The sequence below is a fragment of the Phocoena sinus genome, chromosome 2 (assembly GCF_008692025.1).
Source record: "Phocoena sinus isolate mPhoSin1 chromosome 2, mPhoSin1.pri, whole genome shotgun sequence".
In the NCBI taxonomy this organism is placed as follows: Eukaryota; Metazoa; Chordata; class Mammalia; order Artiodactyla; family Phocoenidae; genus Phocoena; species Phocoena sinus.
In genome coordinates, this window is record NC_045764.1 from 151,890,626 (window position 1) to 151,906,256 (window position 15,631).

A 15,631-nucleotide genomic window follows, 5' to 3' on the forward strand; every position below is an offset into this window, starting at 1 on the left:
ACAAGAATGCGTATGATCAAATCTGTATCTATCAATAAGTCTCAAAGAGCTCTTTTAATAAGAAAAAAAAAAAGAAAATACTAGTGTCAAGGAAGCACAGCCATACTTTGATTGGCAGATGTTTTTCCTCTCTTGGTGGTATATAAAATAATGGTGCAATCTTACCATCAAAAGCATCTTAGATTCTATGCAATAAATATAGATGCGATCAGAGACGTTACAAGAGTCCCTGGAGAGAAGGGAGATGAAATCTAACAGAGTGGGTTTTAAGAGGTGTGATGGGTGTCTGCTGCTTCAGGAAGGACCAGGTTGGGGAAGGCCCAAGGGAGGGGATTGCACTTGACAACTGGAAGGTCATTGTTGAATTCTAGGTTTCTCTGGGTGGGAACTCCTGCTTTCAATTTATTTGCCTTGATCAACGGGTGCTTCAGGGGGCAGACACTGTACTTGAGATACAGAAATGAAAGACCTAACAATCTCTATCCCCAGTAAGCGCGCAGTTCAGAAGGGAGGACAGCATGCAAAATCCTGATTATGAAACATTAAGCTAGTTGCTTTCAGTGTGTGTATGTGTGTGGCAGGCGGGGTGATGGATGAGGCCTATGGGGGCAAACAGGAAGGGGCATGTAAGCCAACCTGGGACAGAAGGGAAGAGGGCGTCACTGAAAAGGCCACATGCGCGCTGAGGCTCCAAGGATGTGGAAGAGTTTGCCGGGAGGGGTTTCAGCTAGAGGGAGGTATGAGAGGGCCCAGAGGCTCCATGTGGTTTTCTGGAGCCTACAAACCGGGGGCCTAGGTGGAGGGAGGTTACAGTGGACTGGTCAGAGGTGGCCAGATCATAAAGGGCCCGATGTGCTTTTCCCTGGAGGTTAGATTTCATCTTTACACAATGAACAAATTAATTTTTTTTTTTTGTCTGTACGCGGGCCTCTCACTGTTGTGGCCTCTTCCGTTGCGGAGCACAGGCTCCGGACGCACAAGCTCAGCGGCCACGGCTCACGGGCCCAGCCGCTCCGCGGCATGTGGGATCTTCCCGGACCGGGGCACGAACCCGCGTCCCCTGCATCCACAGGCGGACTCCCAACCACTGCGCCACCAGGGAAGCCCCTCACAATGAACAAATTAATTTTAAATTAATTTTTAACTTTTACCAAAGTAATGTATGCACATAGTTTACAAAGATCCAAAGTATAACTCTTATAATGAAAAATAAGGGTCCCTGACCCTATCCATTCTCTCCCTTTCCCTCCGTGATCTAGAGTTAGCCATTTAAGAAAATCTTTCTGCTAGCCCTTTGTCTTCTTAATTACGACTATGATTTTATAGCTATACTTACTGACAGCAATTTTACATTATTTCTTGACTTCCTGTTATGGAAGATGAAGAGTTAGTTCCCATTATACAAACCATCCCAACACACATACATTTCCCGTCTTCCCATTGTCTGAATATGGTTATATCACAATTTTTGGTTAAATCTCTTTGTCTATTGCCAATTCCTCCTGGATGTCCCCTTGACTTTTCTCCTGGTAGGATCCTCTGTCCTCTTCCCCTTTTGGGTCCTTCCTTTTTGGGGTGGGGCGTGGGGGAGAAGCTCATGCTAGAAAGGCACAGGAGAGGTAAAATTGTTGACATCTTGGATGTGTGGAAATGTCTTTACTCAATCCTTCAACCCATACATTAGACGCTAGTTGAAAATAATTTCTCCCCAGAATTTGGACACCATTGCTGCTTTGTCTTCTAGCTTCTAGTGCTGCTGTCCAGAAGTTTGATTCATTCACTTAGAAAATGTATACTGAGGCCTCACTCTTTCCCAGACATGGTTCTAGGTGTTGGAAAACAGCAATGAACAAAGCAGATAATAAACAAGCTAAATAAACAAAAGTCAGGTGATGAGTGCTAAGAAGAAAAAAGAGTGGCGAGTATATGCACTAGTTTTGTGTATTTGTGTGTGTACAGAGAGGGTTTTTTCCCTTATGGTTTGAGATATGGTGGCCAATCTTATTCTTGATCCTTTGTATTTGACTTTTTTTTTTTTTGCGGTATGTGGGCCTCTCACCGCTGCGGCTTCTCCCGCTGCGGAGCACAGGCTCCGGATGTGCAGGCCCAGCGGCCATGGCTCACGGGCCCAGCCGCTCCGTGGCACGCAGAATCCTCCCAGACCGGGGCACGAACCCACGCCCCCTGCATCAGCAGGCGGACCCCCAGCCACTGCGCCACCAGGGAAGCCCTTGACTTGTTTTTAACACTCTTGCTGAAAGTTTTTAGGATCTTTTTTTGGTCTTCCATGATAAAAAAATCTATGTTGTGTGTATAGGTCTTTATATTATTATTTTTTTTTAGTACCTTCAGATACTTTTTAAAAAATGTATGTATTTTATTTATTTTTGGGTCTTCGTTGTTGTGCGTGAGCTTTCTCTAGTTGCGGCAAGCGGGGGCTACTCTTTATTGCAGCGTGCGGGCTTCTCATTGTGGTGGCTCCTCTTGTTGCAGAGCACAGGCCCTAGAGCGCGCAGGCTTCAGTAGTTGTGGTGCACCGGCTTAGTTGCTCCGTAGCATGTGGGATCTTCCTGGACCAGGGCTCGAACTGTGTCCCCTGCATTGGCAGGCAGATTCTTAACCACTGCGCCACCAGGGAAGGCCCTATATTATTATTATTATTATATTTTTGTTTTGAGGTAATTGTAGATTCCCATGCAGTTATAAGAAATATTACAGAGAGATTCCATGTACATAGATCCCATACATTTCACCCAGCTTCCTTCAGTGGTAACATCTTACATAACAATGTAGCATATATAACTATATGTAGCTATATGACATAACACATATGGGCTATATAACATAAGTATATATAGCAAGATACCACAAGCAGGAAAATGGCATTGATATCCATCAGCCTTACTCAGATTTTACTAGTTGTACACTCTCATCTGTGTGTGTGTGTGTGTTAAGTTCTGTGCAGTTTTATCACTGCAAATTCCTGTGAGCACCACCACAGTCAAGATACAGAACGGTTCCATCACACAGGATTCCTGGTGCTACCCTTTTACAGCCACACCACCTCCCTGTCTCTTCCCTCCCTGACCCTGGCAGCCACTGATCTGTTCTCCACCTCTATAATGCTGTCCAGGTCATTTTCATTCATTCTTCTGGACTCTCAGCAGGCCTTTTGACCTGGAAACTCATATTCTTCTGGTCTTAGACATTTTCGTCCCTCCCCTCTTCTCGCCTTCCCATTCTCCCTTGGCGATAACTTTCTCTCCACTGTTTTCTCTTTCAAAAACTCCTCAGGGTTGGATATTGAGTTTCCAGGACCAATCTTCTAGTTCTTACCTCTTTTCTGGCTTATTGTCCATCTCTTTGATTTTTTGTTCTATTTTAGAGTAGCTGCTTAGTTGATTCTTTGGAATTTTTTTGTATTTTTAATTTCTATGAGCTCCATTTTTAAAAAAATAAATTTATTTATTTATTTTTGGCTGCATTGGTCTTTGTTGCTGCACACGGGCTTTCTCTAGTTGTGGTGAGCGGGGGCTACTCTTGGTTGAGGTGTGCGGACTTCTCATTGCTGTGGCTTCTCTTGCTGTGGAGCACGGGCTCTAGGTGCACGGGCTTCAGCAGTTGTGGCGTGCAGGCTTCAGTAGTTGTGGCTTGCAGGCTCTAGAGCACAGGCTCAGTAGTTGTGGCGCACGGGTTTAGTTGCTCCACGGCATGTGGGATCTTCCCGGACTGGGTCTCAAACCCATGTCCCCTGCATTGACAGGTGGATTCTTAACCACTGCACCACAAGAGAAGTCCCTGAGCTCCATTTTATACTTTATTTTTATTGCATGCTGTTCTTGTTTCATGAATGCAGTATTTTTATCTTCTCAAGTCAACAGTATACTGAGTATTGCTTGTGGAGGTTTATTTCTCCTTCTTGCTTTGTCCTGGTTTCTTCCCACATAATTTTCCCCCTGTTTATCTTGGTTAGTTTTTATATTGAAGCTTTTCACAGATGTAGTGATAATCCTTGGCTGTCTTAAATGCAAACAGGGATAAAAAGCATAGAAGGAGCTTTCCTTTGGCTTATTTTTTATCTGCTGGTCTTTTTTTTTTTAACATTTTTACTGGAGTATAATTGCTTTACAATGGTGTGTTAGCTTCTGCTTTATAACAAAGTGAATCAGCTATACATATACATACATCCCCATATCTCTTCCCTCTTGCGTCTCCCTCCCTCCCTCCCACCCTCCCTATCCCACCCCTCTAGGTGGTCACAAACCACCTAGCTGATCTCCCTGTGCTACGTGGCTGCTTCCCACGAGCTATCTTTTTTACATTTGGTGGTGTATATATGCCCATGTCACTCTCTCACTTCGTCCCAGCTTACCCTTCCCCCTCCCCCGTGTCCTCAAGTCCATTCTCTACGTCTGTGTCTTTATTCCTGTCCTGCCCCTATACCTGCTGGTCTTTTCTCTGATGCCATTTGTTTTTCCAGAGAAGATTGCTACAAATTCCCATCTTCGGGCTAGGGGAGTGGAGAGTGGAGGGTGGGAGTGAGGGTGTGGAGTAGATGTCTGCCTGCTAGAATTTGGGGAGTGAGCTTGGGGAGTGGGGCTGGGCGGTCTCACTCTTTGGTGTGCAGTATTCGGAAACTTCAGCTTCCCTTCTGCCCTCAGCTAAGCCTGGGGCCCCTGAGTCCGGATTCACTTGCTTATACTCTCCAGAGATTAAGTTGGCTTCTCTTGTGCAGGCTGTGGGGAGATCCTTGGTGGCCACCTGTAGTGGCATCTAAGTACTCCTTAAATACAGACTTCCAGCAAATTCCTATTTTTACTCCCATACCTCACTCCATCTTCTACTGTGTCTTCAACACCTGAGGCTTTTTGAGGTTCTGCGGTACAAGGGCTTATTTCTTATCTGGAATCCCCTCTGGTTACTTTGGTTTTGACTTCCTTCATTCTTCCGTGACTGTTCTCACTCCCTTGCTGCCCTTTAGTGGGCTCCTGGGAAGGCATGCAGACATAAGTGGGTGATCCATCGAGGCATTTTGCACAGGAGTTATTCATGTCTCTCCAGGGGCGGTGTGGAGGGTAGACTGATTGGAAAGGGCAGTGGTGACAAGAGGAAGCAAGTGCATTAGAGGAGAGGGAAGAGACGACGGGCGTGGGAACTAGCTGCGGCTGGAGGGGAAGGAGGGTGGAAATATCAGGCAGGTGGGATGAAAAGGACCTTAGAAGTAAAGGAGAGGCATGAGTCTACGATGCCACCTCAGTTTCTGACCCAGGTGGCGGGTGGCTTAGTGATGGCTTTGCTGAGACAAGGAACACAGTAAGAGAAAGTCTGGGTGAGGATGGGTTCAAGTGGAGGAAGTATGAAGAACCCAAGGGAATTCCAGGTGGAAGTAGCCAACAGGCAGATGGATATAAGGGTTTGAAGCACAGACAGTGCCTCTTGCTGCCCTTCCTTGCCAGTTACATAAGCTGAAGCCAGTGGCATGAATGAGATCATCAGCTGGAGGGTAAGGAGGAGGGAAGAGTGGAGAGCTGAGGACAGTGGACCGTGCAGAGATGAAAGGGAGAGTCTCTCTCCTCCAGGAGTGAGATAAATAAGGGAGTGGAACCAAGTGACTCCCAGCCCAGCCCTATCACTCCAGAGCTAAAAATGGTGGCCATTCAGGCTCTGATGTTAACCAGCAGCCCCTGAGCCCATAAATTCCTCAAGAGCTGTTTATCTAAGCTCTGCAGCCCCCATCCCTGAGCCCCAGGGAGGGGACTGCCCACTTTCCTGCAGCTGTTTCAGGACAGCTGATGGGGATGCCCCTGGGCTTTCCTTCTCCTGGGGCACAGGATTGAAGAGAGTTGATGGTGGGGAGTTCCCCTGTGCCTTGAGGTCACACTGAAATCCAGATCATTCCTGACTCCCTCCCTCCCACAGGCAGCATCAGCTCTGAGGTCTATCTATGGGAGGCCTGGTCCTAATGTTCTTAAATGGCAGAATGGGTGGCTGGCCTCAGGTCTGACACCTGGAAAGGACTTACCCTGGGGTCTTCTGGCTATATGTACCCTGGCAGCCCTGATGCATGTAAAAATAAGCATGTTCAGTTTGATTGCTTGCCACCCAGTGCATGCACTTCACTAAGCCCTTTATGTGCTGAATCCACAGGACTGTACAGTTGGGAACATATTGTGCCCATTTTACAGATGAGGAAGCTGGGGCCCAGAGAAGTTGGGTGATTTGCCTGAGGTAGAGTCTGCATATGTCTATACTGGGCACACTCCCAGGTTAGAACTCTGAATTTATGCTAGATGTTGGCTGTGTCCTTGTCCTGTGAGAGCCCATCCCCAACCCTGCCACCCCTCAGCCCCTGGTGAGTGAGTGTGTGTGTGTGTGTGTGTGTGTGTATACACGCCCCTCCCTGCTCCTGTGCTCTCCTAGACTGCCCTCCAGAGACCACAGGAATTCTGATGAATTAATCTCATCACTTTATCAAGAAGGCACTTACAGAAATTACAAGGCAAGGCCACCAGCCTGGCTTTGCTGGCAGTCAGCCGCTGGGGCCATAAAACAAATTGAAAGGAACAAAAATAAATAAATAAAAATTAGATCTCTCTCCCTCTCACACACACACACAGCCACACCCACAGAGTCAAGAACATCCCTAGGTTCTTGTTAATGCTCAGTCTCTTGTTCTGGGAGAGCAGCAGTGCCAAATCAACAGATACTTATGGACCCCTTGCTGGAGTGACAACCTAAGATCTGTCCTTCAAGGGATTGACAGGCTGGCTCGGGGGCTGAGGCCAGTGAACATGAAGAGTTAGCCACCTGCAAGTGGCATCCCAAGGCGGCCCGAGTCCCCATGCCCCAGGCCCTGTAAACTCACCGCCCAGGGGAGCAGAGCAGAGCCAGACCCCCTGGTTTCAAGTCCTTGCTCTGCCTCATCCTGGACTCTGCTCACCTTTCTCATCTGTAAGACGGAGAGGAAGATGTTTACCTCCAGTGTTGTTGGGAAAATTAAAGATTCAACATAAGAAAAGTAGGACCGCAGCTGCTTCATAACAAGCTCTCGTCAGTGTTAGCTCTCAGTGTGTATTGAGCACCTACTGTGTGCCAGGCACTGGGACTACAGAGAAAAGATGATTTGGGAGGAGGAGACACACAGTGGCGACCGGGTGATGGAGAGAAGGGTCACCTTCCCAAGGGGGACCAGGAGGTGTGGGCAGGCCAGGCCAGGAGGCGGAGGGAGCAGAGTGGCCTTGTCCTAAGCAGCAAAGGCCTGGGAGCCTGGGAGGTCACTGAGTTCCAGGAACTGGTAGTTACGCAGAGCAATGGGGAAGGCGAAGCTGGAGAGAGAGGAGGGGAGTGGGGGGAGGTCGGGGCCAAATCCTACAGAACCTTCTAAGCCGGGATAGACCTGGATGGACTAGCTTATGTATGGGATTTCTTCCTTTCTGTTTCTCTCTCTCTCTCTCTCTCTCTCTCTTTACAATGTTGTGTTAGTTTCTGGTGTACAGCAAAGTGATTCAGTTATACATATATATCTATTCTTTTTCAGATTCTTTTCTATAATAGATTATTACAGGGTATTGAATATAGTTCCCTGTAGGTTCTCGTTGTTTATCTTTTTTTTTTTTTTTTTTTTTTTTTTTTTGGGGACCCCGGCCTCTCACTGTTGTGGCCTCTCCCATTGTGGAGCACAGGCTCCGGACGCACAGGCTCAGCGGCCATGGCTCATGGGCCCAGCCGCTCCGCGGCATGTGGGATCTTCCCGGACCGGGGCACGAACTCACGTCCCTGCATCGGCAGGTGGACTCTCAACCACTGTGCCACCAGGGAAGCCCCTGTTTATCTATTTTATATATAATAGTGTTTATTTGTACGTCCCAAGCTCCTAATTCATCCCTCCCCTGTTTCTCTTTTTAATCTTACCATGCTTATGTGAATATTGAAATTATTTCCCAAGAAGTCACAAAGAGAGTGACCTAAGAAATGGTTAGGGTCAGGTAATGGAAGGGAGGGGCACACGGAATCTTTATTCCTCCCCTTTCCTCTTACCTCCCATCCTCCAGCACAGAGGATGGCTTCTGGCCCCCCTCCCCACAGAAGCATGGTGCCGGCTAGACTTGAGAGAGAGAGATCTATAAGATGCTCCAGCCAAATCGACCTCTGTGAGCCTCAGTTTTCTCACCTGTACAAAATGAGGATCGGAATCCTCACTGGGACGTTGTGAGTACTCAGTGTACTTAGGCATCTTGTAATTGGGGCTCAATGATTTCAGTACTTCAAAACACTTTTGTCAGTGGTGGAACCTGGTTCATGTTTGTTCTCAGAAAATCCAAATGCTACCTGGGGAGGCTGAGGCACGGGGACACCTGAGGACAGCCCCTCTCCCCTTCCTCTAGACCACCTCAGTAGCTGGGTTAGCATAGGGGCCTGTCTGAAGTCCCCAAGCTTCTTGTGGGGTGCAGGGGTGGCACAGCGGCTCTGTGTGGCCTCGGGTAACTCACTTCAGCTCCCTGACTCTCAGTTTCTTGGTCTGTAAAATGGGGCACTGGTGGGTCCCAGAGGGTTGCCGTGAGGATGGAGGGATCTGAGGCAGGTCACGCTCATAGCAGGTGCACAATGAAGGTGGCTTTTATTGCTGCTAAAGTGGATGGGTTGTGTGTGTGTGGTGGGGGGCGGGGTTCTGGGCACAGGCAGGCCTGGAGCTGCCCTTTCTAGCACGGTGCAGGGCTGGGAGTGGCCTTTTGGAGGCTGCTCCGTGCCAGGCAGTGTCCTTGTTGGGTGAGCTGGGCCCAGGAGGGGAATCTGGGCAAGCGGCTTGCTGGGCATCACTTGTCCCTGCTCCCTGAGAAGGTGGCAGCTGGATGGGTGTTGGGATGAAAGGTTTGCAGTAGTTCAGAGTCTGTTCTCTGAAAACCACAGACTCAAGCAGACTGCACTGGCTGGGACGGGGGCCGAGGAGACTTGATAAAATCCAAAACGGCACAGTGGTCCGCTGTCCTGCACTTGTATCTTTCTATTGCCTGTCTCTCCGCCCACCCCCAACAATTCCAGTCCCTTTCCCCCTCCCATTGCCTTTCCTTTGGCCTCCAGGCTTGTTATAGCTGCACAGTGCACATCTGTGACATGAGTGCAGACACGTAAGAGCACTCAGGGCAGATGCTGTGCCCCAACGTTAGAAAGGCAGCTGCAGCCTCTCCCGACCATGCTGTCAGCCCTCCCAGGATGAGGCCCTGCAAAGGGACAATGGCCTCCCCAGAGCATTCGAAGATCAGCTCATCCTGAATAAGACTGTAAACCACTCTGTAAGCCTCAGGTTTCTCATCTGTAAAATGGGGATGGTATCAGTACCTACGTCATGGAGTTGCTATGAGGATTCGGTAGATTTTTTATTCAGCAGGCTGGTCTTGCACGCCTTCTGGGCAGCAGGGGTTGATCTCAGTGCAATAGAGATGACGTGATGAACAGCACACCTCTTGCCTTCGTGGTGCTCACAGCCTACTAGGAGCATGGGGTCAGGTTCACGGAAGCCATTATTATCACCCAGTTAAGGGGTGACATGGAAAATTAATCACAGTTTCCCTCTGCAGTGATGAACTGTGCTTAAAATCACCAGCTCCCTTCAAATCGCGCTTTACGATCTTTAAGGCAGTCTTCTGCACCTGGTCCCGCTCAGTCCTTCATTTAGCAGATACCAGACTATTTTGCAGACGAGGAAACTGCAACTCAGTGAGAGGAAAGTGACTTTCTCAAGGTCAGCCAAGCTGGGTGGCCTGGGCCTCTGCCGTGGGATGTGGGATGCAGGCCCCGGTCCCTGCGGGCTCAGAGCTGCCAAGAGGTTTTTCCCATGAGTTGGGGCCCAGGCTGGAGGGCATAGGGCCGGTGGGCCACACTGATGTTTTGGTCAGCAGTGGGATAAAATTTCTCTGCTTGGGATAAAATGTCAGCTCAGTGAGTTTTGATGTCCCAGTTCAGTGGTGGCTTCAAAACTGTGGGTGACCATTCTTCAAAGCTGTGGCTGCCTGGCCGACCTGACCTCTGGTACCGGGATCTCTGTATTTAAGAGAGTAGGAAACACCCTGGCACGTGTCTCGGAGCACCTCCTACTTTGAGAACCACTGCCCTGTGGGAACCTCGGGGCTGGAGAGTAGTGATTTGGTCGGTGAATCCCCATCCAGCCTGTGGCTGGCAGATGGGGGCAGTACCTGGCAACCCTTCTGTGTCTGCTTACAGGGAACATTGAGTACAGCTGCCCGGCCACCAACGAGTGTGAGATCACGAAACGGAGGCGCAAGTCCTGCCAGGCCTGTCGCTTCATGAAATGCCTCAAAGTGGGGATGCTGAAGGAAGGTAAGAGGCCCCGCTTGGCCATGCAAGGCGGAACTGAAGCCTGGGTCCTGGGCAAGCTCTTCTTCCCACGGGAAGTCTCAGACCCCCGGGAAATGCCAGCAAGCTCAGGACCTTCTCCCTGAGCGGCGCACGAGAACAGGTCTCTCCCTGTAGCCCGGGTGAAGGCCCTGCCCCCCAGGCTGCCTGTCTCACACACCCTGCAGGCAGGTGTGCAGCCTCCAGTCCCCGTGTGCAGCTAAAGCTCTCCGTGCTCTCGGGACGCTTCTGGGCAACAGGAGTTGGAAGTTCTCCATTAAAGATCCTTTGGGGAATCATGACCCCACTTGGGCCTTAGAAAAGCTGGCTTGGCGCTCTGGGGAAGGCCCTCGTCGGGGCCAAGAACCCTCTCCACCCTGGGAAGGAAGGCTTGGGATGCTTTATTACCTCTCGGTGGCCCATGGAGTGTGGGCATGCAGAGAGCAGAGACATTGAGGCCCAGAATGACACGTCACGTACCCTTCACCTGCCAAGGTCAACCTCTGTTTCCCAGCAGGTGCACAGGACATGGCTGTCAGCTGGCCAGTGTTTTCCTCCTCCTGTCCCCTGCCCCCACCCCCATCCTCTCTCTTCCCTTTCCTTTCTCTGCCTCTTGCCTCTCTTTCTCCTCTAGAGCCCTGCCATCCAAAACGGCAGCGTGAGCCACGTCTTCTAAGTGTAAAATACACACCAGATTTTGAAGACTTACTAGGATGATAAAAAGGAGTGTAAAATATTGTGGTAATAAGTTTTTAAATGATCACATGTTGAGATGATGATATTCTGGACATATTGGATTAAACAAAACATATTATGACATTGATATCACAGCTTCTTTTTACCTTCTTTAGTGTGGCTACTAGAGAATTGTAAGTGACCTGTGGCTCTCGTTATTAGGACAGCACGGCTCTCGGTCTCCCGCACCACCTTCCCTGTTGATCTGCTCAGGCCGACGAGGCTCGTTTAGTGCCATTTTTGGGTACGGGTAGTGTGTGTGTGTGTGTGTGTGTGTTTCTCCCCTTCCCCTGCTTTCAAGGGGAGCCAGTGACAATTTCTACAGATCAGCTTTTATGATTCTGGGCCCTGGGATCCTTGCAGAAATGAGAGGAGTCAGGAAAAGAGGTGTGTGCTGGTGATCAGATTATCCAATCCAGAGGGGCTGGGAGAGGAGAGGAAGGGGCAGGACTGGAATGCAGGCCTTCACTGGGAGGGGCTTCTGGAGCCCAGCCCAGCCTTTACCAGCCTTTAAGAGCCCGAGGCCCTCCTCCCATCCTGGCTTCCAGGTGCCCTCTGGGAAGAGGGCCCGAATCTAAGGTGCTTTGTTAGTAGGACGACTTGGACGTTGTTGTGATGTGGAAATCGGGGACTCCCTCCGTTTTCCATTCCAGGCGCTCCCTCCACCTCAGCTGAGCCCGGTTCCTCCACCACCCCTGTGTCAACATGGCACATCGACCTTTAAACTGCGTTTCTTACTAGTTGTTTCATGCAACCCATTTGACGTGGAGGAGGCCCCTCAGCTCTTATTCGCATGCCAGCTGCTCCACCCGGGGAACCAACTGAAGAAGCAGTTCTCTTTCTAGATTAGAAACAGGCTGTGCTGGACCTGCTGAAAGACTGTGTCTGTTCATTTTGATTCTCCCCAATTTTGGTCTACCCCTGTGTGGGGTGTGACCCCAGCTAGTGGCTGAACCAGGTCCTCTGTACCTCCTCCAGAGCATCCTGGGGTGCACAGATGAGGAAACTGAGGCGCAGAGGCCCTCAGAAGCGTGCCTCCGCGCTGGTCTCCTGGCTCCCCCCTCTGCATGCTGCTGAGAAGCAACCGAAGGCTTTGTCAGCCTTGGAGAGACTCTGCTCTTAAGTCTGTGAGGATGTTCTGGGAAGCCAGGTGTGAGGGGCCTGACTTGGGCAGGGGCCAGCTGTCCAACAGCCTTTCCTGGTTGGAGCGTGTAGCCTTCTTGGCTTACTTCACAGCGTCTGGGGAGCTTGGAACAGAAGAAGCTGATTGCTATCAATATACTCCTGCATTTGAAGGGAGACAAAATTGAGTCCGGCAGCGACTCACGCTGGTTTGAGGGGAGCTGGTCCCAGAGCCTGGAGCTTCTCTCTGTTCTGCTGTGTCTGCTCCGCATGGCCCAGGTCAGGGGTGGGGAGGCTTCCAATCCCAGGCCACCTCGCCGCCCCCCCAGGATTATGAGCAGGGAGGGAGAGATAAGGAAAAAGTGGGGACCGCCACTTGAAATCCCTGGACCACCTTGCAACCTTTGAGCAGAGTCTCTTGAGGGGTTACCCGGTGCCGGGAAGAGAGCAGGGGTACTTCCCAGTGGCGCCCCAGAAAGGCAGAATGATGAGGGGATCCACAGAGGCAGGGAAGCAGGTGGCCGGGGGCGCAATCCATCGACAACAGCAGGCCAGGCACCCCGCCAGCTACTTAAAAGGAGTGAGATGGACGCTGTGTGTCCCAGGATGATGGTGTGGGCTGCTGGGGGAACGAGAGCCTCAGGTGGGGAGCACACGCGTGGTGGGCATCTGAGGCTGTTGGCGGGAGCCGGGCAGGTGTGCTGAGGTGAACTTCCCGGGGGCTCAGCCCTCAGGAGCTCTGCCCCAGGAGAAGGGCAGTCACCAGAACGCTCCCTCCGCCCCCCCCTGCCCTGCCCCCGCTGCTGACGGGGGAAGATGACACAAAGGCTCTGAGCGCCTTCGTTCAGCTCTTCTCCGCAGTACAGAGCCTTGGCAAGATCCTGGGCTCTGAAGCTCCACGGGGACCGGCCCCTTAAGAGGAGCGCGCCTCCTCGAGAAGCCTGTGTCCCTGCCAGGGAGCTGCCCTGGCTTCTGCTTTTGTTTAGGTGCCCGTCCCCCCACCCCCCATCATGTGCAGGCACCCAGCCTCCCTCTGTCTCCCTCAGACTCTGACCTGACTCTGAAATGCAGACCCCAGCCTTCCCCAGGTGCCCCCCCCCCCCGCCCCATCTTCAAGGCTCCTCGACATCGGGGAGCCAGGGGCTGGGGTCCTGGGTCTTCTGGGGGAGGGGGATGGAGAAGGGGAGAATGGAAGACCAGCCTCCCCCTCCTCTGCATCTCACCTGCACATCAGAACGCTGCTTCCCTCTTCTGTCCAGAAGCTCTGGATGCCTTATTCGGTCTTTCCTTTCTTAAGTAAAATAACCTGAGAGAGCGCCACGTGATTTGGGGGCCCAGCAGCTGCCAGGGAAAAGGTCAGAAGTGGGACTTTCTTTGGCTCAGCCTCTGCCTCGAGGCTGCTGTCAGTTCTGGAAGCGTCGGCTGTGGAGCACAGGTGATGTCCAAGGGTCTGTCTTGCTTCAAGCAAATCCCGTGTATGAAAATCTGTATTTTCAGAGAAAAGAGTGATGATTCTCTTTATAGGAAACTGAATACAAAATATGCTCTGGGCTGGGTGTCAGTGCCTGTGTCCCCTCCTGGCTCTTAGGTATCCTTGCTTTGTCTATGATTTCTCACTTACGAGCCTGGGCCTGCATTTCTTCACCTGTCTATCACCAGGTCAAGGTGAGGACCAGATGGGACGACTCCTTGGTAAGATCTGCTGTGGGACCGCTTTAAAATGTCAGCTTCCTGGGCGTGTTAAAGTAATACTGGGTTCAAAGATATTCTGCTTTGCGCCCATTGTGTTAGGTGGGGCATACTAGTGTCCAGCTGCCTTGAGTTTCCTCCTGGATTGGCTGGTGGGAGACTTAGAGGTGGCATCGCCTTAGGCTGACCCCGTCTGGGGTCTAAAATGAGAATGAGAGGGTCCCTTGGGAGGACCATGGAGACGCCCTCCCCAGATAGGTGAGGGTGTGGCCTGATGGCCTCTAAGCCAGGAGAACCTGGAAAACCATTTGCTGCATGTCACAGGGGGCACCCGTACATCCGGGAATTCTGCAAATCTTCCCGCACAGACTCTCCCCGCAAACTTCTTCTGCTCACCTCACTTTACCTCCCTCAGGCCACCAGCCTCCCGGGCCCGCTTCATTTCCTCCTCCCCTCAGCCCCTGGTCTGCCTTTCCCCAAGTGTTTTCTAAAAGATATTTGATTTCAGTGAAAGCTGGGCTGACATCCATGCAATACGCTCTCAATCTCTTTGTGCTTGTTGGGAAGGCAGAGGGCTCCTCCGGGGATTCTGGGTAATTGGGTTAGTGGCCAGCTCATGTCAGGAAATTAAAAGGAGGCCCTGATCAGGTTCCCGCTGCATGGGATTTAATGGCTTTGTATTTATAGAGTATCCCGCCTCTAGCCCATGCCAGAAATACCACTTTTCTGGCCCTGTGAATGAAGAAGGAGGATGAGAGATGACTTGCCTTTAAAAATTCTTTTTCTTTTCCAAAATACATTAGTGCTCTGAAACAAAACAACTCTCGAGCACTTCAAAGAATAGTTTTGAACTAGAGCCCAAGAACTCTGATGGCTGTTTGTATCCCCCGAACCACCTTCCACCCTACACACACACATGCTCACACACACACATCTGACGCCTCACAAGATCTTCCCATGTGGCCTCACGCCTTGGGCCACTCAGGCACGATGACCTGATGACCTCTGGTTGGGGAAGTGTTAATTGAATGAAGTCACAGGAGTGGTCTTGTCTGTGCTGAGCCCTTATTACTGTTCATTCAGGGCTTCTGGCTCGTCAGACATTGGATAACAGGTTCAGTGGTCATACAGACCCGGTAAAAGCCCAGCGGCACCATTTATCAGCTCCTTGGGTGATTTACTAATTTCTTGAAGCCTCCCCTTTCCTCCTCTGTAAAATGGGAATGATAGTAGTTAGTTGCTGTTTCATCTTGCTCCTGATTCACCAGGGAAAACCCCTAGAGTTGTACCGCAGAGTAAAATGTTAGTCACTGATTTAAGATACTCTGCATCATGTTACATCACTGGTTTCTTCCGTGTTTCAGAAGGCAGTTGTGAATCTCCCGTAGCTTCTTTCCCTGCTCCTTGGCCGATGACCTTGCTTGATATTTGCTTGAGAAAATAGAAGCAGTCAAGTGGGGAATTTCTAAACTTCCTGCTGTTGAATCCGCAAACCTACCTACTTGTTTTCTGTCTTCACTCTTGGTAGAGGTATTTCTGTTCCTATCAAAAGCCAGTCTCCCCATCTCTGCGCTGAATCGCATTCCTCTTTCTTTATTAGGGACTTCACTCCTATAGTATCATGTCTGCTTCCAACCCCATCAAACCCTTCCTCACTGCTGGATCATTTTCATCAGCACCCAAACAGAATTTAATTTAAAACACCCACAAGTGTATTTTGATCCAAACTTGATCT

The 15,631-nt window shown here is 50.5% G+C and overlaps 1 protein-coding gene across 2 annotated transcripts in view; it reads left to right on the top strand.

Annotated features, from left to right (window-relative positions):
• ESRRB (estrogen related receptor beta) overlaps nt 1-15,631 on the top strand; it is a 174,926-nt gene that overhangs the window by 129,000 nt on the left and 30,295 nt on the right. For both annotated transcript variants that reach the window (XM_032624607.1, XM_032624606.1), the window contains one exon: nt 10,219-10,335. In XM_032624607.1, the coding sequence (XP_032480498.1) occupies nt 10,219-10,335 (117 nt within the window). The remainder of the gene's footprint in view (nt 1-10,218; nt 10,336-15,631) is intronic.